This window comes from Mchenga conophoros, linkage group LG22 (assembly GCF_057382185.1).
Source record: "Mchenga conophoros isolate Kocher_MC1m ecotype Shallow Benthic linkage group LG22, M_conophoros_male_GT1.1, whole genome shotgun sequence".
Lineage (NCBI taxonomy): Eukaryota > Metazoa > Chordata > Actinopteri > Cichliformes > Cichlidae > Mchenga > Mchenga conophoros.
The window spans coordinates 13,718,970-13,742,001 of NC_140546.1; the positions used below are offsets into that span (position 1 = coordinate 13,718,970).

The 23,032-nt window shown below is 39.4% G+C and overlaps 3 protein-coding genes across 4 annotated transcripts; 1 reads left to right on the forward strand and 2 right to left on the reverse strand.

The window, feature by feature from the left end:
- Positions 1-45: 45 nt before the first annotated feature.
- Positions 46-3,606, reverse strand: LOC146548974 (tetranectin-like). Its single transcript, XM_085261942.1, has 3 exons — positions 2,237-3,606; positions 2,028-2,126; positions 46-1,100 (listed from the first exon to the last, which is right to left on the reverse strand). The coding sequence occupies exons 1-3, from the start codon at positions 2,385-2,387 to the stop codon at positions 694-696; spliced, it is 657 nt and encodes a 218-aa protein (XP_085118068.1). The 5' UTR covers positions 2,388-3,606; the 3' UTR covers positions 46-693.
- A 145-nt stretch (positions 3,607-3,751) lies between these two features.
- On the reverse strand, positions 3,752-7,438 carry exosc7 (exosome component 7). Its single transcript, XM_085261941.1, has 8 exons — positions 7,306-7,438; positions 7,054-7,155; positions 6,586-6,680; positions 5,412-5,577; positions 4,777-4,847; positions 4,559-4,682; positions 4,323-4,478; positions 3,752-3,930 (listed from the first exon to the last, which is right to left on the reverse strand). Exons 1-8 carry the CDS (start codon positions 7,360-7,362, stop codon positions 3,826-3,828), a joined length of 876 nt encoding a protein of 291 aa, XP_085118067.1. The 5' UTR covers positions 7,363-7,438; the 3' UTR covers positions 3,752-3,825.
- A 707-nt stretch (positions 7,439-8,145) lies between these two features.
- Positions 8,146-23,032, forward strand: zdhhc3b (zDHHC palmitoyltransferase 3b). Of its 2 annotated transcripts, none has more exons than XM_085262622.1 (7): positions 8,146-8,526; positions 13,938-14,269; positions 15,843-15,967; positions 16,786-16,882; positions 17,845-17,926; positions 18,268-18,398; positions 19,910-23,032. In XM_085262622.1, exons 2-7 carry the CDS (start codon positions 13,967-13,969, stop codon positions 20,066-20,068), a joined length of 897 nt encoding a protein of 298 aa, XP_085118748.1. In that variant the 5' UTR covers positions 8,146-8,526; positions 13,938-13,966; the 3' UTR covers positions 20,069-23,032. The 2 variants fall into 2 exon arrangements, with proteins under 2 accessions (XP_085118748.1, XP_085118749.1); XM_085262623.1 differs by lacking the exon at positions 8,146-8,526 and adding an exon at positions 12,246-12,605.

Sequence of the window (23,032 nt, forward strand, 5' to 3'; positions counted from 1 at the left end):
TGTGGAAAGCAAATTTCTGAAAAACAGGAAAAAGAAAAACAGGGATAGACATTGTAGTTTATTGATGGTAATTTTACAGGTCGCAGGCTACAAGACTAGCAAACTGGAACGAGTGAAGACTGAGTTATTATAAAAATAAAAAAGTTATATCAGTCATAATTATGGCTTTTTTAAAGTCCTATTTAAAAAGAAGTTTAAAACAGTGGTTCTCAGCCAGTGAGTCACAGAACTGCTGTTGATCGGTGTGAGGACAACAGAGAGTTACACGCAGTTTTTAATTTGTGGATGGTGCCAGCACCCAAACACTATTTTTAATCACATGAACATTGTTATTTCAACTTATGTTTTTCTAAAATGATATGCAGTTTTCTTTGCCATTTCTTTGTACAGCCACACAATCTCTCGCTTACTCCAAACTGGACTGTGGTCTTCTTCTTGTTTTTATTCCAAACACCAGGAACGCTGCAAAATTACATACCAGCAGCATCACATTTGTCTAAAATAACATCATCTTATGCAACTGATTGTGACTTCTACATCAGACTTTGGTTCTGATGCAAAGCCAGTTGGGAACCACTGGCTTGAACCCCTTTTAGGATAGCAAAAAAAAGCAGCATTGCAGTGAGAGTAAACACACACACACAAAGCAGCTATAACCAAGCAAACGCAGAGTCACTGGTGAGATAAATGTGGTCAAACGATGTTGAACTGGCACACGGATGGCTTCTCGTCGCGGCAGTTCTCGTCAAACCACTTCCCCTGGGAGGCTGCAGAGAGCACAGCGCAGTTCTGGGACATGCTCCCGTCTGGCTGGGGGGACCTAAAGTTGGACGTGTCCCAGTTTTTGTAGGTGATGCTGCTGCTGGTCTGGTCGATCCAGGTGCCCTCAGTTACCATATCGTTGATGCCCAGCCACGCCTGCTCATCTGGGCCGATGCTTTGGCGGACGTAGTCTCTGAGCTCATCGTTCTCATCCTTGGATGTAGGTGTGCCAAGGACACCGCCCAGGGCGTTGCAGTCTTCGCTGGCGGTGTGATAACGTTTCCTCACAGGGTCACTCAAGAAACACTTGCCATTGATCTTTTTGCCTTTTAAACAGACTGCAGAGGGGAGAAAAAAAGGAACTGATGGTTAAATAAGAACAGTAAAATGCTTTTTTTTTTTTTAATGTTTCTTGTTTTTGTGAGGACTTTTTTTGATAATGATATGCAGGAAAAATTTAGCTTTGTTATCATGGCGAACACAACTTTAAAAAAAGAATGTATGTGTTTGTTTTCCAGAAACAATATGATTTTCTGTTCAGAACAGTGGGGCAAACGTGTTTTCCAGATTAAAATATGGCATTTTAAAGACTCCACATGTATCTAATCTGCACTTATGTTTAACTGAAGCATGCTTCAGGATATTGGATCCAACTTAAATACATATTTTGTTCTCTCAACTGTAATCCATATCAGACAGAAGTGAGACTAAGAAGTGCGTCTGTCTCCACTCTGCTGGTGTGATATTAAAGGCATTCACCTTCAATCACCAGTGACTAGGATCAGCCCAAGCACAGTTTATGAAGGAGGACACGTCAACAAGTGTTATATAGATAAACGGGCTAAAATGGATAAAATAAGTTGATGTTGCATGAATAACTGTGAGAAATTGTGTTGAATAATCTAAATGGGTAGAGTGAGTGAAAGTGTGTACTGGAAATTCTTACTCTGACTTGACTGAAAACATATAAGATGCATGCACACTAAAAAAATCAAACAATGATTAAAAACAAGAATTCTGATATTTTGTGTCTTATTAATAATATGTGACAGCTAGTTTATAGTGCATGCATATTTTTTAAATAAAATATCAAATGTCTTAAGGTAGATTTAACAACTGGCCCCAAAGCAAGGTAAGCAAGGACTGTTATACACTGTTAACTTGCATACACTCGTACACTTAAGGGTTTTATCACATGATGGTGCAGGTAGTGCCTTCTCTTGATGACTGTTTTAACTATGAACTGTTTTAAACACCAGGTTTACCTCTTTGCAGAGCCTGCTGCTCCTTCAGTAGGTTGAGCTCCTGGACGATGTCATCGATCTGTTTCTGTAATTGCACAATAGCAGCATCCTTTGTTGTATCTGATTCCAGACATACAAGAAATTTTTTTAGAAAAGGTTAATTGTGCAAACTCAGTGATCAAACAGCTTTAGAGTGTTTTAAGTAAGAGGAGACTCTTAAGACTCTCTACCTTTTTTCATGGGCTTCTTCTTTGTTGGAATCTGCTGAAGCGAGGAGCTTACGAGCAGCAGCACTCCTAGGAGCAAACACACTCCTTTGAACTCCATGGTTAGACCTGTCGAATGAGGCTGAATCAACGTGGACGCTTGCAATTTATCCATCTCCCTCCCTCTCTCTTTCTATTTGTCCCTCTCACACACTCCCTCTCATCCCCCAGAAGATGGAAAAATTATGTAGTCTGAAAGTGCTGTTTGTAGGAATAACAGTCCAACCTCAGAAGCCTTTAAGGATGGCGTGTGTGCGTTTCTTTTGGCTCCAGACTCTTCACGTGGAGGTTGAGGGCTAACCAGAGCCAGGCCTGGAAAGCAGGTGTAGACCTGCAGACTGAGGCCAGACAGTGTGAAGCAGCTATTACATAAGCCCTCTGCAGCTTTCATGAAGGTGTATAAAAAAGACAAACAAAGAGCGACTCTTCTGTTGCATAAGACCCTGCATAACTCAGCTGTAGTTTTACTGGCTCAAATTATTATAGTTTCATCCACAGCATATGGCTAAAATTTGACCTGTAAGTTTTATTACTGCAGATGTTTTGACAGCAGTGAAGGTGCATTATGATCCTTTAGTAGATGAGATGCAGGATATTTTCTTTTTTTTAGTTTCAGACTTCGCACTGAAAGATTTAGGCAATGGCTCAAACTTTGCCCAAATGTCAGACGGATCCAAAGCAAGAGCTTGTTTTGGATCAGTCTGTTGCCTGCCTGTGCACACACCCTCACCCTGTCTGAGGACAAAGTGGAAATCATCCAGAGTCACATCTGGTCCTTCTGTAAGATTCCACTACACTTATTCCTCAGCTGACACGTGGCAAACACAAAAGGATGCAGAAAGACTGGACAGTTCCAGTGCAGGTCTGCTGAGAGAGGGCAGTGCAGATTTCAAGAATGGAAAGTTTTGCATTTGTGGGGAGTTAAAAAACAACAACCCATTCACTGATGCGGAGCAAACTTTAAAGATAAATGAACACAAACACTAAGTATTGTTCAAGGTTCATATTAGGCCATTTTTCCAACCATTTGCATCATAATAAGTATTTTAAATAATCTGCACTTCATCTTCTTCCTGACTTTGTAACAGCTTGAAATCAGACTAGAACTAAAACAGACAAACAATTAGCCCATAGAAAATATTTTGATAATCAATTAATTATTTTAAGCAAAATGCCAAAAATTCAGTCTTTATTGACAGCAACTTGAATATATTTGGTTTTGGGCAAAAGAATACTGGTGGCCGCAAGTGCTTCCCCTGAGCCTCCTACTATATGCACGTATGGTATAAATGTGAAATAATAATAATAATAATACTAATAATAATAATAATAATCCTTCACTAGCTTCAGCTTTCAACCAGACATATCTTCTACAAAGCTTCATCTGTTGTGATTCAGATGCCACATAAAACAATTCCTCTATCAATCTGTGTGCAAACAAAACAACAACAAAAACGTATCTGAAAAAACAAATATAAGCAGAGTACAAATAAACACTTTATTAGAAAATTATGTATACATGTAAACACAAACTTGGAAACAGGAGCGGATTTTTAGCCCAAAAAACCAACTTTCTGTCTCTTTTTTCCGAGACTCTCTTCCTGTTCCAGCAGCTTCATGAGAGGAGCGTGGAGGGCTTTCCCAACTCTTTTGCCCGCCTGCAGAAAACAAGCAAAGAAAGAAAGAAAGAAAGAAAGAAAGGAAATAAACAATCCACCTATTTTTCTGCCACTTATCCAGGTTTGGGCACGGGGCAGCAGTGTAAGCAAAGATGACACTTGGCTCTGCCTAGAAATTCTGTCTATAAAAGTAGTGAACTCCTTTAGTTAGGTGGGTGAGCAGGTGCCCATTGACTTATGGTTGAAATGCAGCAGCCCAGGTTCAAGTTCAACCTGCAGCTCCAACTCCACGTGAGAATATAAAGGATTCCTTTTAACTGAAGGTCAAATGTTGCTGCTTTAAAATGTAAATAAGGTTAAAAGCACAATTTGTTAATTCTTCAGCTGTGCTGAGAGGAGGCCAGATGGCTGAGGAGCGAAGCTGGGCTCACCTCTGTCATTTCAAAGATGCTCTCTGGGTCCAGACTGCCTCCGCCCACCTTCCTCATACAGGTGATGGTGCCCTTGTGCGTGACGGAGATTATGAGGCTTGCCACAGAGCAGGCCTTCTCCTGCAGTGTTGCATCCACCACATGTCTGTGTCCCACCTGCAGAAACACAGTGAGCCGCATGTAGCACTATGGTGTGGTGACAGTCATCACCTCTGAGCATCAGCAAGTGAGCTCACCTTGCACAAAGTCACTATACAGGGAACGTTTTCTACGTTGAGTCTCATACAGTCGTAGGGGTCGTCAGACAGCTCAATTTCTTTTCCTCCTTCTTCATCGGATGATATGTGAACTTTGGGAATTCTGTCGGTGGAGTAATCAAGACTTTTAGTAAGATTTCATTTGTGCAATATTAAATAAACTGTAAGATGCCAAAAAATCTCAAACGGAGACTCACTTTGTGTTGAAGAGAGCCGCCTTGATAGCTACTGATATGGCATCGTACAAGTTTCCATCACACTGCAGGAGCTGTGGAAGCATAAAAACATGAGATTTGACCCAAGTTGTTTGGATTTATTTGGAAATGTTCAAGCAAATCTTAACACCTCTACACTGCTAACAACTCTTACTATACAAACAGGAAGAAAAACGTAAATGCAGGAAAACAGCCTTGTCATTTTGAGGATAAAAGCAGAAGCACAGCCCATAAGAATCACATGTAGGGTTGTGATGGAATAATTGTAATTATTTATTAGTTTTTTGTGCTAAAATATGTCAGAAAATTGTGAAAATGACTGGTGTAGTAAGTTCTCAGTCAAATTATTGTCCAAAAATAACTTGTTCTGTCTAAAAACAATAAATTTATTATTGCAGAAAACAACTGTGGAGCAGCAGAGGAGAGGATTTTGGCTGGATCACTAGTCAAAATTCAATGACGCTCAAATGGAGGGCAAAAAAAACTGCAGTCATGGAGAAAGGGAGCTGCAGTGTACAGTGCACGTTTTCTTTATTTTTGCACACTAGAAAAAATAAATATTAAAAAAGAAAAAAAATTTTAGGAAGCAAAAGGCAGCGTTGGATACTACGACTCACCAGCACATCCACATAGAGCACCCAGGAGTGTTCTCCAGCACATATGCAGAGGCTCTTCAGATCGATGCTGCGTTTGTTGTTGAAGACTTTGTAGAGGGTGTTACTCAGCTTCGTGCCCAGCTCCTCACCCCCTCTGCCCTCAAACTCGGGGGTCGCATTGGCCGAACTGAAGAAGAAACAACCCAGCTATGTCGTACAGCAGGAGCTTATCCCAGAGTAAAGCTTGCTAATCTTGCTACCTCTCTTCACACAAACACGTTATGTATGGTCATATGATAATACTTTCTTTAGTGGACTATGGTGGAAATCCAGGGAACAGATAATGCAACACTACCTCCTGGTGGCAGCACATCCATTAAAACACTCACTTAACTTCAAGTGATTTTTTTTACTTTCAATGTCTTTAAAATCTTTAATTGCTGATGCAAAAATTTTGATTTGAATTCAAGATTTTTCACCTAAACACTGTAAAAAATGACGCGTACCCACGTTTAAACCAACGGGGTGTAACAACTCTTCCGAGCCACAGCCTGGCTTACCTTTCAACTCCCCACAAAACAAAAAACAAAACAAAAAAACAGTTGTTTTTTTTAAACCACATTCATGAATAGAGAAAAAATACACTTAATTATTCTGGGGTATTTTTTTTTGTTTTTATTCTGGGGTATTTCTAGTTCTTTTTATATAACAGCAGCTGTTGCACTTTTACCTATTCTCACGCTGCCAAATAAATCTTACAGCAAATAATGAGAATAATGAGAATAATAACTGTAATAATAATAATTAATCAAATCAGAAGTAATCAAAATCAGTACATGTTTTAGCACCAACTCTGCTGCTACACTATACAGTTTGTGCCCGTCAATAATACGTAAAAATAAAAATAAAATAATTCTGTGATTAACACAGAAAGCAAATTTCGATAATCACTGTGAAGATTGTAGAAAATGCCGTGGGACCTTTTCCCCCCTCTGTTAAATCCATAGTGGCACCTCTGGGCTCAAACACACACTTGATTACAGCTCTCACCAGACACATGTGCTTTAACGTGGAATTACCAGCTTCAAGTGGAATAGTGAAATCATATTGTGGATGTTTGTATCCCTATTTTGGCCACAGTTTCAGAATTGTTATACCCCTCATAAACAGAAATATCATTTAGCAGCATACATACCAATCAACAAAGAACTCCAAATAGCCCTCGGCTGGCACCGTTGGCCTTGGTTTTCCAATCTCTGCCTTAACACCCACAAGAACCGCTGTGTGCCCCTGAAAGAGAGACAAACCATGGGGTGATATAAAAAGGTTGGTCTGACAGTGGAACCTGGAAATGAGCTTCAACAGCACTCTGACTTCTGAAAAGCGTACTCATGCCTTCACTTCATCTCAGCTTTACTACTAACAGTTTTCATTCATCTGCCAAGTCATTCAGGTTTTGCTTTGCTGACTGTAGCTGGACTAAAACCCTGTGGGAAGCCTCTTAAGTGACAAGTGAGATCACATATCAGCCATTGTGGCTTCCTTACACTGGCTCCAAGTCAAATTTAGATGTGATTTTAAGAATTCGTTTTTGCGTAAATCGTTTAATGATCATTAAATTTCAGTCTTTCAGCTGTTCACACATGCTGCCTGATTTAATTACCAGCGTGACTTTGGCGGATCCGTCTGTGTTGGAAACCACATCGGTCTCTATTTCCATGTGTCTGTAGTCCTCGCAGCCTCGTCCATCCACCCTTAAGTCATCCTGAAGACCAGGAAGAAACATGTCAACAGAGACAGTGCTAATGCAGCTAGCTTCCTATCGCTAAAGCTCATAAATACATTTAAAATGATTTTAACAGAATAAACAAAAGTCTGGTGCTGTATTTTTTTAACATGTTTGTTAACAACTTACTCGTATGCCGTGTAGTATGTACACTTTTTCAGCCTCACTAACTTGCACTGTTGCCATTTTTCAGAAACACTTTCAGCATGTGTGTGTATGTCTGTCGCTTTACCCCTGCGTCATCAGAAGACGACAATGGGGGAAAAATCCGAAGGGCATGCTGGTTGTTTGAGTTTTCTAATAATCTTTACAGGTAAACGCCCCACCCAACAAACACAAGACAGTGACCTCCTAAAAACAAAGATATTCCACTGATGTTGACACGAAAAGCAACTTTGAACAACCCTTTACAACAATTTTTCTGCACGTGCTTTAACTTATGCCACGTATTTTTGGTAATTTTTTTCTTGTGATTTTTTTCCACGAAATCTGTGAATTTTGTACCCTATGTATTTTACTTGTAAATTTGTTGTTTTATATTATTAAGTTTCTATTTCCTATTTTATTAAAGAAATTTGGTATTTTTTTAATAAATAGATGAGTGTTTTCTCAACAGCTGCCCATTTTTGCGTGTAAATTTACTTTTTGTGTCATAGACTGACATTTTTTTGTTTTTGTTTGTTGCTTAAAATATTGTAATTTTTTGGGGTTATTTGCCACTTTTTTTCCTCTCATTTTTTCCTTGTAACTTTTTTTGGAAATTTTTCTCCCCTAGTACAATCCCTTATTTATTTATTTATTTATTTATTTATTTATTCATTCATTCATTTATCTATTTTCCTTACAGACTTACTCACTTTAACCTTCAGCAGCCCTCACCATCGTAAGGGGGGTGGTAGGATTTTGCAAGGTTTTGATCTCAGCCCGGGTGAAAGTACCACCTAGAAGTCAACGCTCAGGGTTAAGCGGCCCATAACAGACAGGAGAGGGTGTCTGACTTCCTGGTTGGATCTGCATTTTGTTGTCCCGCTGCCCGCAGAGCTTTCTGGATCTGACGGGAGGAGCGGCAGTTCGACAGCACCTTGTGTCAGGTCACGTTTAGCTGACTGTTAGTGAGGATAATTAACACTTCTTTGAAAACGAGACAGCAACGAGAGCGGGAGCCGAGTCGCTGGGGCCGTGGAGGGCAACTGTCCGAAGATCGGTGAGGTTAGCTGGGATTGAGCTAACGGACGCAGCGGAGGGGCAGACAGGCGTGTGTGGATAGTTTGGGGTGTCTGAACTCTACAAGCCTCTAAACTACACAAAGAGTTCAAGAAGCGTCCGTCGAGAAAGGCAAGAGAGTGCGAGGTAGGCTGTGAAAACCCAGTTTCACTCTGGAAAATGGTTTTGTAGATTTTAAGTGTTTCCATTTATCAACTACTGGAAAACCAGTCATCCCGCTCTGTTTCAGCTACCAGTTAACTTCCTGGTTTGGTTTATTACTGCACTTTCCAAAAGATGAGTAGTTATGTCCTATACATCATATATGTTACCATATACGATACTCATCATATCTTTGTGGTGGTTAGTTTACCTGAAATACAGCAAACCGTGCTCAAAAGCACTTCAGCCGTATACATGAGCCCAGAACACACGCTTATTTTTTTTTCCTCCTTAGTGCCTCTCAGGTTATTCAACATATTTTAGCAGATGTCTGTTTTTTATCCTCGAAATCAAATCGGCCAAAGACGAGCTGGAAGGACCAGTCAGTGAATCTTGTTGTGGATAAACAAGTAATGAAACTGCTGTCTTGCAGTTGCCATAACATTAAATGCAACCATTATTAAAATAGCTTATTTCATTATGAATGGCTTAATAAAATCAATGTCATATGATAAAACAAGATAGCTCAATAAGATACAAAAAAACACAGTTAGATAAGAAATTAATGATATAATATAAGAGTGAAACCAAAGACAGGTGACTGAAATGAAAAAAGGTGATCATCTCCTCAGAGTTGCACTTTGTCGTGGAGTCAGATATATTGGTGAACAATCTGTTCTTGATGATTTATTGGAAGGAGGATTGACTTAAATGTTTGAGATTTTATACTCCTACTGACAACTCGCATTCACCCAGGGTCTTATTCTGTTCCACCTTTAACTCTTTTCGTAGCTCACATCCTCGCCTTTGATGTATTTAGAGTCACCAATTAAACATACATTAGGTATAAATGAGAGCAGCTAAATAAAAATACACAACAACAGAAAGAGCAGGTTAACTCCACACAGAGAGCATCCAGGAAGTCTTGAACCCAGGAGCCTCTTGCTCTGAAGCAGTTGGGTCACACCAGATCCAAAGAGGGCAGGTTTTGAGACTTTTACCTACCAAAAGTGGTCCAAAAACAGGACAACAAGTGATAGGTGCTCAAGCGTAATGAGGGCTGTGATAGAAAGTTGAAAGAATACAGAGTGCATCCTGATCTGTGGCCACAAACACCTGAGTGTTAGTATAGGACTACAGTGCAAAGGAGAGATGTTTTATTAAACACAAACAGTGTGTGTTAATGAATGTAGATGTGAACATGCCACATATTCAGTTTACAAATGTAATTAAAATTAAATTCTTAAGTGTAATAAAGTGTTTCTTTAGTGTAAAGAAGTCCATTTTAAAGCGTTCACCTTAGCTGAATTCAATATTTCAAAAAATCTGAAATGATAAGCTAAATTGAAAGGCACCCTTTTACCCCACTCCCTTAAAAATAAGCCTACAACACAGGGGGTCATTTCATGTTAAAAATTCACACGTGAAACAAATAAACAACCTGAGGTGAACTTGAGAAAAACGGGTGTAGTGTTCTACGTTTTTATGTTTAAACCATGTCTAGATCTCGAAATACTTTCAACTCACCATTCGTTTCACACCTGTACAATAAACATGACATCAGTAAAATGATTAACAATTCATTTTTTACTGAAAAAACTGGACAAATTAATGGCTTCTGTGCAATTTTCACTCTTTGTAAAGCCATCTAGTGGGCCAGACTGGACCCTGGACCTGCTTTAGCCAGTAGAGAGTTCGCTCTGTCAGTTTAAAGACCATCAACAGCTACTCCGTGAGCAGTTTGTCGTGTCTAATGTGTCTCTTCTGCCACTCTGCTTCAATACAGGGACAGCAGTATCTATGTGATGATAAATAAAACAATGTGTATCGGTGTCATATTCAGGTCATGTTTGTTTTTGCAATAATAATCCCTGAAGCATCACATTAGTCTTGAGTGAAACAACCATTTTCAGTTTTTTAAGTGGCCCGATGAGACTATCAGTAAAGTGGAACAACATCAACATGTTAACTGGCTGTTTATCGCAGCAGGAGGTCCTCGTGCCGCCTGCCCGCTCAGCTGCCTCCTTCACTCGGTGGTGTAATTTATTTTACAGCAGGGTATCAAAAATGCCTGTGAATCGTGGAGTGTTTTAGTGTGCTGCATGCATTTTAAATGAACTTACCTTTACCGTGTTAAACATTTTCACATACTGTATCTACTGTATCTTCCGGATCATCTTAGACAAGATTTTGTTGTGTAAAGTGTTTCTGTTCCATTCATGTTGGTTTTCCTCTCTATACAAGCAGCTATTCACTGACAGAAATCTATAGACTCATTCTGCAGGAGGAACTATTTGCTTAATTGTTAATGAACTCAGCATCAGTAGTTAGTTTCACTCCAGGGCTTTCTTGCCTATTTCATTGTCTTGAGTTTCTGTCTTTTTTCATCATCTCCATTTTCACTCAACACTGGTTTCATTGCTGTTTCTAGCTGTTGTTTCTAATGAAGGGAGTCGTTTTCAGTGACACACCGGCCATGTGTAAGCTTCCTGCATCCTGAAGCAAGTTTTACTTGAAACTCGACAGGTGGACTTCCTCCACCCGTCGAGCCAAATACGCGTCAAGTGAGTCACACGAGTAAACAACACGTGGTTATTACAGGGACACTAGCATGTGTACTCAAAATTCATTTAGTACTCCAATAGAACACTTAAAAACAATCGTTCATCTAACCAGAGTGAAGTAGGTGAACTTACAGCTTATTTGCAGCGGGGGAAGTAATCTGAAACTTGAACTTTAAAGCAAACAGTTCCCAAAAATGCTTCAGCTTTTTTTGTGTGTGTCACTTTGGAACAAACTGTGTTGCTACACCTTTGCAGCCACAGTTACAACATACTGTAATATAGGAAGTTGAATATTGAATATAAATCATGAGAAAAAAGCAAGTGGTTGGTCTGGAGTTGTTTCTGGAGCAAGCTAAAGACCCAGAACATTAGGAAATACCTGAATGGTAGGTTTTAAGTGAACATCGGGCCAGTTTGTCGTGAACGGCATATTTGTGTCAATTCTTGCTGACCTCAAGAGCCCTGGGAATAAATCTGCTAAACATAATTTTTGTAGCATTATAGAAAAAATACAACAAGTGTATTTGGCTACTGAATGAGTCTTTTTAGATTCTGTGATTTCATTTTATTAATTCATTTATTTTTCGGAACAAAGTTGTATTATTTACCAGTTTCAGTGTACACTTTGTGTCTTTTGTCCTGTATTCGTCATTTCACCCCCAGCCAGTTGCAGCAGATGGACACCCCTCCCTGAACCTGGTTCTTCCTGTTACTGGTTTCTTGCTGCTAAAAAGGAGTTTTCCCTTCCACTGTCACCAAGTGCTTTCTTACAAGGGGGTTGTCTGATTGTTGGGGTTTTCTCTGTATTATTGTGGGGTCTTTACCTTAAAATTTAAAGTTGTGATTTGACACTATATAAATCAAATTGAATAAATTTTCAGTAACAGCTGGAACAAAAATTGACTTCTTTTGACTGGTAGTTTACGGTGACAGATTAGTATTATCTGATGACCACGTTGAAATGAATCGCTCAAAAAATTATTTATTCAAATAAAGAGTAAAAATTAGAATAGCCCAAATGAGCGCACAAAACTGTTTTAAATACTTGGTGCTGCTTAAAAATGTCACTGCTGATAGATGCTGTGTGACATTCTTGGGAAATGTAGATGTGCTGGGATTCTTTCCTTTATTGTGATCCACAGCTTGACATGGTGGTGAATGTTGGGTACAGAGTTTTGTTTGTCACCATGCCATCTATGCCGCTTGACATCTGTCCAACTTTGGCTTTAGACGGATTGATCCTTCCAAGAAGCTTTTATTTCACTTGCAGTAATGTAATGACTTGTTGTCAACTTGAGTGATGTTAAATTCTAGCCTGGGCTCATTGCAAAATGGTCATGAAAATGATTTTGTGTGGGGTTTTTTGTTTTTTGTTTTTTTTTTGGTAAGTGTTTTTCTTTTTCTTCTCACATGCACGGAGACAAACTGTCCACTTTACTTTATGTTGCAGTCAGCAAGACTTTGGCCAGTCCTGAGTAAGCGGGATCAACTTTGAAACCAGTATGTTTCACATTTGTGCTGCCTCTGTTTTTGAGCGTCCTGAGTAGCATGTGTCGCCATGCCAACCTAGAAAACTGAGCATCCTTTTGAAACGTCCGACTTGTGTACTTTAACCCAGATGTGATCTTTTTCTAAACCTAATCAAATAGTTTTCTTTCCTAAACTGAACTAGGTCATTTTTGGTATGTAAACAGAACTAATGCTACAGTCACACTGGGGAAAACGGTGATCTGCTCTGTCTGGACCCTCCCTCACACATAGACATGGTGAAACAACGAGCATAGGAGAAGAAACTTTGGCACCAAAATGTAGTAAAAACTGATCCTATTAAAAGGTTAAAAATCATAAATCCATTTTGGTTTTGATTTAATTTTGCTTTCCTTCTGGACAGTGATGGAATCTGAGATTTTGTCCCAGATGTGCTGTATGTTTTTATTCTGATTAAATTTCTGTCCTCTGGGAAGCCTGTGTAACTGTCAGGATCATTGGACAAGCCTTAATTAATGTGGACATAAAAGTGAGATTAGACTATCATTCAGTTAAGTCTAATGGATAGATCGAATCCTTAGTTACACCCAAGCAGTTTGATTGCTCTAATTTTAATCTTAAGTTTCAGTGAGGAGAAGGGCATCAAGGTTCCTGTATCCTACAGGAATCAGCTGTTTTATTTTAGCCTTCATGTAATACTGAGATCTAGTTATTTTTGACAGTTTGGCCCCTTTCAAGTCACATCAGATTTTTGTCTACACACACACACAAACCTGCTTGATGACTTATTTATGAGCCTCGTCTCCAGACGGATCTGGATACACACACGCTTAAGCCCCAAGCAGAGCAGGACAGCAGTGTAGTCTGTTTTGTGGTGAAGCATTGTTTTGTGTTACCTTTAAGGCCAAATGCTGAAACTTTGCTGTGAGAGGATGCATGGATTTTCTTGGCGTTGTGGGATCAGAGCGGTTAGTGTTTGTTCCTCCTCCAGTTAATGCATCCTCTTGAGCGTTTACTCCAACATTATTTGCTGATTCACTGTGCCTTAATGGCTCCTGCCTTTATTTATATTCCTCGAGGACCATGCAGATTCTGTTATTAGTCTGTTTACACTGACTCTTAATTGCTGTGGGACACCACTGTTACAGCGAAGTATCAAAGTAATACAGTCAGAGCAGAAAAAAATAGTTGTTTGATAGAAAATGAATCAACAAAGTGAAAATAACTGTATGGCAACTGTGTACCATCCCTCGCATAAGTCCCTAATTCCTCCTCTTCTTTCATTTTCTTCCCACCGCTCTGTCCCCCCCTCTTCCTCACCATCTGTCTCGTCACTCCTCGCAGTATGTGGTTGGAGCCACAGGCGCTTTAGGATGAAGAGCCCGGCGCACCGCACCAGGGACATTGAGCGCCAAGCTGGCTACCTGAAGCGCGAGCACTGCACCCCTCCTCCACCGCGCACCGGCTCCGACACCATGTGGTTCATCCGCGACAGCTGCGGCATCGTGTGTGGCATCATCACCTGGCTCCTGGTCTTCTACGCCGAGTTTGTGGTGGTGTTCGTCATGCTGCTGCCTGCCAAGAACGTGGCCTATAGCCTCTTCAACGGGGTGCTGTTCAACGGCCTCGCCTTCCTCGCCCTTGCTTCCCATGCCAAGGCGATGTGCACAGACCCGGTCAGTCAGAGCTTTATTGGTCCACTTTATTTGCTTGTAGGATGCGATACTGACTGTCTGACTAGCACTATTTATCCTCTCTCGATTTATTACTACAATAATTTAAGAATGTGTTCCTGTTGGTGTGCTCATAGTAAATATTTGACTTGCAACAGTTGCATGGGGTACTAAACTTTTATTTCTGTGCTCTTTTACTTTAAACTTCCACAAATTCCTCCACACTTCTCTGACACGTACTTTGCAAATTATATCTACATTTTATTAGGTACACTGGCAGCTAGGAGTTTATAATATATGCTTATGAAATGCAGCGCTCTCCAAACTTTGTGGTTTTGTATCCTTTAATGTATAGCTGGAGCCTATGGTATGACTCACATGCTTTTATTTAAAAAAAAAAAAAAAAAAAAAAAAAATCTAAACTACCTGTAACTTGCAGCAGAAATAGAAGTAAAAAATAAAATAAAAAATTGATCAGATTTCTGTTATAGAACCAATTTAATTCTTATTTTCCACCACATTAATCATCCCCTCAGTGGATCCCTGATCCTTAGGTTGTGAGCCCCTTAATTATTCAACAGAATTTAAACTGTAGTCATATCAGATATAATAAAAATGTCATTCACGTCATTCATGTCTAAAATGTCATTAGATACATTTTTCTTATAACATCCCACAAACATTACCTTTTTTTTTCTCTCCTTTTTTTTTTTGTTGCCCATCTGGCTTAGTTGTATCACAGTCCATTGACTTTCTTGGATATCAGGTGCAAAATAAATTATCTTGGGTTCTCTCCTAGTTTTTGACTCTGAGGAAACTCTTCTTTGTTTCCCTTATTAGGCTCTTGGATAGTCTCACATAACCCATAAAGCCCTACTGAAAAATTTGACACTTTAAAATGAGTTTAAGGCCCCACCCGTGAGGGCTTGCATGCACTTTAGTCTGGGGTGGGCTTTGTTTTAAGTCTAATCTCATTTTTAATCTTCCGTTACTGTGTTTTAGTAATTTTTTATTTGTACTCTTCTTTATGGATTCAGCAGCTTTTTTTGTTTATCCCTTTCAGTCTAGCTTTACTATTTCTGCAAACCTTTTTTTTTAGCATACTCTTAATTTACTTCTAATTGTTACATAGATTTGGATTTGTTTTCTCTATGTGCTTTGTTTGTTTTTTTGGTTTTTTAAAAATACTTTTGTGTTTGTCATGTTTTGTCTATCCTGGGCTTGGAAGCCTCTTGAGTCAACTCCAGCATTTGTAATACAAAGAAAGTTCAACATAGCCACAATATCTATTCCTTATCTGGTTTCACTTCCCCTAAAATCCGCAGACAGGCTAAGCGGGTCACATGAAGGTGATTACCAACTCGATAAGTCAGCCCAGGGTTTCCCAATCTAGCTATAAGTGCGGTCACATAAAAGAGAGTGTGCGTTTGGCTGGAGAAGCACTTTTTAAATGCACTTTATAAAATAAAAGCCATCTTGCCGTCAAAGGAAATCATGTACCCCCGAAAGAAATCATGTACCACATGTAGAGTGACAGAGCAGAGCTGACTTCTCTTTTCATCCCACTCCTCCTCAGGGTGCTGTGCCTAAAGGAAACGCAACCAAAGAGTTCATTGAAAGTTTGCAGCTCAAACCAGGACAGGTGGTGTACAAATGCCCCAAGTGCTGCAGCATCAAGCCAGACAGAGCTCACCACTGCAGGTACAGCACTGTATGAATCTGTGTAGTATAAGAAAGGGTACACTTCTCATTGCAGACTGCACATTTTGGGAACAAAACAAACAGGAATCTGCTGAAGTCTGCACCTCACAGAGGAAAGTCCTGATGCGACTCTCCGGCTGGGAACGCCACTCCTCCTCTGTGTTTGTGCCTAGACTGGCTCTCCTGCGTCTTTCAGCTGTGTCGCATTTCCCTGCAGACTCTGCAAGTTGATAATAATAAGGACTTCCCTCTGTGGTTGCTCAGTGGTTTCTCTGGGATCTCAAGGCATGAAAAGTGCAAAAACACCTCCGATTAATTGAATTGTGAAGCCAGTGAGTCAGCCCGTCTCAGAAGCAAAAATGGCAGTCAGTTTGATTCTTTTCAAGCTGAATATTATGAGTCATTCTTGAGGGTGCTTCAGATGATACAGTGCAGTGACACAGTTATCTCTAACAACCCAAACAAACAGTATCTTACACACAGAATGGCAGCTTTTTAAAAAGCGATTTCCCCATAAAACAAAGCGCCCAGGCAGCTCGAGTGTGACTCTCTGCTTTGTCTTATGATAAATTATGAGTTTCTGGCTTTTACTTGAGTTGTCAGCCTGCTGCAGTTTTGACAGATAAATAACCCCCAGTCTGCAGCTGCTATGACTGAGAGCAGCCTGTTCATTTTCTCACAGTTGACTGAATTATGCTCCTTAAGGTGTTTGTGTGTGTGTCTTTTAGTGACAGTTGTTGTGACATACCAACACCCACATTTGTTTATTGCATGACTCCCTCAGGTGTGCCTATGATTAATTTATTTTGTCTCCACAGTGTGTGTAAACGCTGCATCAAGAAGATGGACCATCACTGCCCCTGGGTGAATAACTGTGTCGGAGAAAGCAACCAGAAATACTTTGTCCTTTTCACAGTGAGTCTTTAACAGCAAAACGAATATTAGAATCCACTTGGAAATATTCATAATAACTCCCTCTTTCATTATCATGCTCACACTTATACTTGCTCTTGGGTCGAATGTCATAATATATAGGGTGCACCCACCGGCTACTTTAGTAGGTACACTGGCTTGGACCCAGTTTTGCCATCAGAACTGGCCTAATTTTTCATTGCACATATTCAGCAAACATAGGAAACATTGGATAGAAATTTTGGTCTATATTGACATGATAGCATCACATTGTTACTGCAGATTTGTTGGCTTCACATCAGTGATGTGTATCTCTTGCTCCACCACACCCCAAAGGTAATCTATTGGAGTGGGAAATGGCACTGAAGGCCATTTGAGCACACTGTAACTCATTGTCATGTTCAAGAAACCAGTTTGAGGTGATATGAGCTTTGTGACATGGTCACATTGTTAACTCTGCTCTAAGCCTACCATCCATATATGACAGCAGAAATTGAGACCAAGACTAAGCAAAGTCTTTCCAATCTGTCTGTCCAATTTTGATGAAGACATGTAAATTGTAATCTTAGTTTCCTGTTTTTAATAAAAGTGGCACCCGGTGTGGTCTTCAACTGCTGTAACCCATGTTGTGCATTCAGAAATGCTCTTCTGTACAACTTGGTTGTAACCAATCGGTGTCCATTTGTGGTTATTTGAGTTAAAGACCTTTAGACATCGGAAAATCCAGACTCCCTTTTTCTTAATCCAGCTGTTCACACTGACTGCGTAATTTTGTTTAGACGAATTTGTGGCAGGTTTTTTTTTTTTTTTTTTGAACATAGTTTGATTTTTTTTCTTCTTCTTCTTCCCCCAATTTGCCTGTACGCCTAAATGCATTTTATTTTGGCTTTCCAAATTAAGACCATAAATGAATATGAAGATTATAAAAATGAGATGACTGACATTACATTTGTGTTTGTTTTCAGATGTACATTGCACTAATATCTTTCCATGCGTTATTCATGGCGGCCTTCCATTTCGTTTTCTGCATTGAAGAAGACTGGGCGAGTAAGTGTGTGTCCTGTAATATAGTAGTTTAGTATAGGAACCAATCCAATCAGTAAAGCTTGTGACTAAGATGTAAAATGTTATGCATTAGAAGACTAATGTGGAACTCTTTTCATAGTTGATTTATTGTATAAGCAAACTTGACACATTCTCTGCACTGACAAGCTATGACTTCTCTATTTTTATGCAAAATGTGAGGGGCAAGCCTCTGATTGGGCTAAGTGAGGGAACAGGGAACCTTGACGCTTAAGTCTTTAAGTCTGTTTAATATCCTTTCTGGTTTCCAAATTTTAGGTTATTTACTTGGTTTAACATAAAAAAAAAACTCCCTTTCTTTCCAGAGTGCAGCAACTTCTCTCCACCAGCAACTGTCATCCTCCTCATCCTCCTCTGCTTTGAAGGTCTCCTCTTTCTGATCTTCACTGCAGTCATGTTTGGGACTCAGGTCCACTCCATCTGCACTGATGAAACGGTGAGTAAATCCAGCAGGGAATTTCACCACCTTACCTCTCCTCTGCACACCTCTTGAAAACTGAATTTCAGCTACTGCCGTGTCAGCAGTCTGACATGAGGTTAAGTTCTCATGTCAGAAACTTCCCACCTTGCTGAAGAGCCTTTAAAAAGAAAGATACTAGATCCTTTTCAGCTTGATGTGGAGAAAGTGCTGGCCTGGCTCTGACCCTTGTTTCTGCAGTTTCTACTTCACCTCACAGAGAACATTTCTCTGTATAAAACTGCAGTTAGACTCTTTTTAAAGTTTGACTCAACCAGAAACATTTTGTTGTTTGTCTTCACAAAGTTAAGTGGAAGTAATCATTACATCAGTCGCAACTGATGTAAGTGTAGGCGACCTCATTGACCACATCTTTGTTATTAAGGAAACATGAATATTTTTTATCAATTGTAATGTTTTAGAAGAAAAACAGCAACCGTTTATTGCATGAGATTATATTTATTGATTGTGCTCTCTAAAGCTACTTATGATCAGTACATTTACTCTCAAGAAGAGAGAAAAGGTTTTATTGTCCATACTCTTAAAAAAGGAAGTATTTTCTCAATCTGTAAAATGTAATATTAGAAATTAGAAAAATACTGTACACTAGTCTTAAAAACCCCCATAAATTCATGATACAAAGTTTATTTTGTCATATACTGGACCTTAGTTTAGCCCCTCAGTTCATCCTCTGTGAAACAGTTGTTTTTTTTAGTTTTTTTCCCTTTAAGCTAACTTTCTTGTGATTGGTTGCTCCTTGCAAACAGAAAATTTAAAGTCAGACCTGTGTGCTTGAGGGACTGTACGAGGAGATCTGCTCTCACTGACATGATATGAGAGTTTAAAGAAATTACTAAAACCAGAGATTTAGAGCAGTCTCAACTCTGAGCGTAAACTGACCTCATTATTTGAAACTCTGGCCATGTTTGATATCCGTCACTCTTAAGAGTACAGAAAATAAGGAAAAGCATGTCTGGTCCTTTAAAGAAAAAATGTTTCTTAACAGTATGAAGACCAGCACCAGACTCGGGTGTTTTAGTTTGCAGTTTGGGGTCGAGCCTCCATAAGATTTCCCAATGTATATATTATGTATATAATGTTCTTCCTCTACCCCCTCTTCCTATAACTATGCATTTGACAAATAAAGAACCTTGAACCAAAATAAACTAAACCTGTTCGTCCTCCAGGTGGGTTCAGAGTAATGCATTTTCTGCTCAAGACACCCACAGCTCTGACTCAGACTTATCACTACAAAGAACTGTCAATTGTAGTGTTATATGGCCTCCATTTGTTGACTGTGTTGGTTTATCCTGGGAGCTTTCTTAATCGTCAGGAACCACTGAGAGTGAGTCACCTAAGACCTGTGAAAGGAAAACAAAAGAATACAAATTGTGATTCATTTTTAATCCCTCATTCAGCAGCTGCATGTTTTGATGTTTTGTATCAGGGCTGAATTTAACTCGCACTGCGTTGCTTTACCTTTTTTGCAGGGTATCGAGCAGCTGAAGAAGGAGGAGAGGAGATGGGCCAAAAAGTCTAAATGGATGAACATGAAGGTGGTGTTTGGCCACCCATTCTCTATAGCCTGGCTGAGCCCCTTTGCAACACCTGACCATGGAAAGGCAGATGTGTATCAGTATATAGTGTGAAAGCTGGATTCTAAGTGTCTGTGGACATAGACTGATCACTCTTGCCTGGAGCACAAACTTCTCTTAACCACTTCTAAATTTTCTTTCTTCTAGGAACTATTGATATTTCAGGGTGTTTTGCTGTAAAACGTGTTTTTCCTTTTTAAATTTTGCCGTTGCCCTTTCCCTGTTTTGGTGCTGACTGAGATTAACGAGGTGTAGCTGCACAATACAGCACTCTTAAGCTATGCAGCAGCATCTTGACAAGAAGCATCTAATGAGACTCTGGCAAAACACAACAAGAGACTAAGTTTTGCATTCGCTGGAGTGAATATGCCTGCAGTATCTTCAATCATCTCCTACTTCTAAGACTACACAATGTGAACTCAAGTCCTGAATGTTTCTACTCAAAGAAGCGCAGCATGGTTGCCACAATGAACACCTGGTTTTGTCTTCCTGTAAAAAATGATCCTTTTTCCTTCATTTGCTTTATTAATGTAGTCGCGGTAGTCTTTTTGCTGAATGCTGCGGATGATTTGCCTTAGAACAGAGCATTAGCGAGCAGTGGAATCTGCTTTTTGTAAAGCTATTTCTATTTATTTGCCTTAATGTGACAGTTCAGGCTCACACTTGTTAATGCTACTTGTTTCCTCTTTTTGATGCCAGAGAAAAGTAGGTTTGTCCATTTCATTTTTCTTTTTCTTGCATTACTGCAATCAAAAGACAAATGTAACGCCTAACCTTTCTGGCAAGAAATCACATTTTGGAAAAGTTTTAAGTGTTTTTCAAGAGGACTCTGAAAATGGAGAACAGCAATAACCTCACGGTGGCTGGTTAAAGTTATAACCCTTAAGATTTCTGTGCTACTTGGTCAGTTTATATTGCACTAAACGCTCACTGAGCAGTGTTTGTATGTGCCCACAGAGCATCCAGGTAAAACAAGGTTTCTTTTCATTTTCCACAAGTAACCCGAGTCTTGCAGCGCCTATCTTCTTATGATTTTTTTTTTTTTTTTAAATTTAAAACCAATCCAGCGTCACAACATCTAGAAAAAGTCTGATCGGGTCGTGAAGGTTAGATCATAAAATGCTAAGCCAAAGGCAATTTGAAGATTAAACTCTGACAATCACTTTGCGTTAGCTTCACAATAAAACTTCCTTTGTGTTTGGCCAGCAGAGCATGTAAGAAATGTTGCATTAGATGCATCTTAAACAGCTGGTACAGATGCTAGCACTGACTGAATTAAGCACTTCCACTTGCTTATGCTGGCAGTTTAAATTGTGCATGATTAATTGCGTAATCTAAGACTAACAAAAAATCTGCAGCTCTGCCGTAAATATTACCTTAACCTTTCAAGCCTTTTGTTTTTTGATGACCTTCATAGAAATCATCAATATGTGTCTTACAGAGATGAGATTTAAAGGAGGAATATTGGGAAATTTATGTTTTTAAATACTTTTCCCCCCCTTTCTTTGAACAAGTAATGAATGCCGAAAGTTTAAACTAAACATTCAGATCACCTTCTAATATTGTGAAGGTCCTCCTCGTGTTGCCAAAAATGCTCTGACCCATTGAGGAATTAATACATGACCTTTAAGGTGGATCTTGTGGCGTCTGGCAGGACAGCATTTGGGTCCTGTTGGGTTTCAGGGTGTGGCCTCCATGGATTGGGCTTGTTCCAGTCACATGATTGGATGCTTGATCCACTTCTGATCTGGGGAGCTTGGACTCCAGGTCAATGCTTTGGGCTCTTTGTTGTGTTCATCAAGCTGTTCCTGAATGGTTTTTACAGAGGGCTCGGGCACGTTGGCATGTTTGTGGAGGCTGTTTTGCTGTAACATTTAAGTGGGTGGTACATGGGAAAGTAACAGCCATGTGAATGCCAATCTTCCCGGGTGCCCAGCAGATCATCTCACGTTAATAAAATGAGCAATGCTAATTACTTGGTCTCTCAGTGATTTTAATGTTGTGACTGATTGGATTATAATTGAATAGCTGTGTAGAATTTTATGGCAGAGCTGTGTTTAATTACATTAGACTACCTAATAAGGTGGCTATGTAGAAAAGCAGTTAGAGAACGTAAATAAACTGGATGTCAAAATGTTGTCCAAAAATGCTAAAAGTGTAAAAACCAAAAGAGTTCAATTTCCTGAAAAGCTTAAGGGTTATAACTTTCAAGTCTGATACTAGGTAGGTAAAAGTGTAAGATACTTACAGTGACTTCCTGGTCGAATATAAAACTGAAGTTAAACCAGCATCCTTTTGAACTTTAGTTTCATTTGCTTTGTAACAATCACCAGCTGAGACAGAAAGTCAGGGAATCAAGCAATACACGTTGCTCTGTGTGTGTTGACACTAAGTGTATTTTACTTGCTCTCAGTTGATGGAATTCGCTTGTGGTCTGGTTTGTCACAGATTTTCATTGTAATTATGTTTTTTGGAGGCGGGAGCTCAGAGAAAATGTTCACTCGTGCTGGAAGTGTGTAACTGTCACAACTGTGGATTTTAATGGAACACAGGAAACTTCAGATTTTACTTTTGAGGATGAGAATCTGATGCAGATAAGAAATGGGCATCTTCAAAGCATTTAACACTTAAATGCCTTTGCCAGAACGTGTTATTAAAAGCCTTACTCGAGTTAAAACAAAAAACATGATTTAGAGGATGATGAAAAGATATTATAAATATATGTGTTGCCAAATTGAAGGCTAAAGGAGGGGAGGCAAGGATGTAGCCATTAAAACAGTTGTCAGAAATTAGATTTTCTTAGGTTTTTAAATGTCGTAACCATTATGTGGACACGGAACAGGTTTACACATACAGCACACCAGCTTTTTTTTTTTTTTTTCTTCTTCCTCTCAAAAATGTTCTGTGGTCGGTATGCAAACTTATTTGTCTTATTTACTGTGGGCCACGTGGTTTTTATTTTGTTTTTCTGATCATTGTATTTGTTTCAAAGGATATGAAATAAAATGTATGACTATG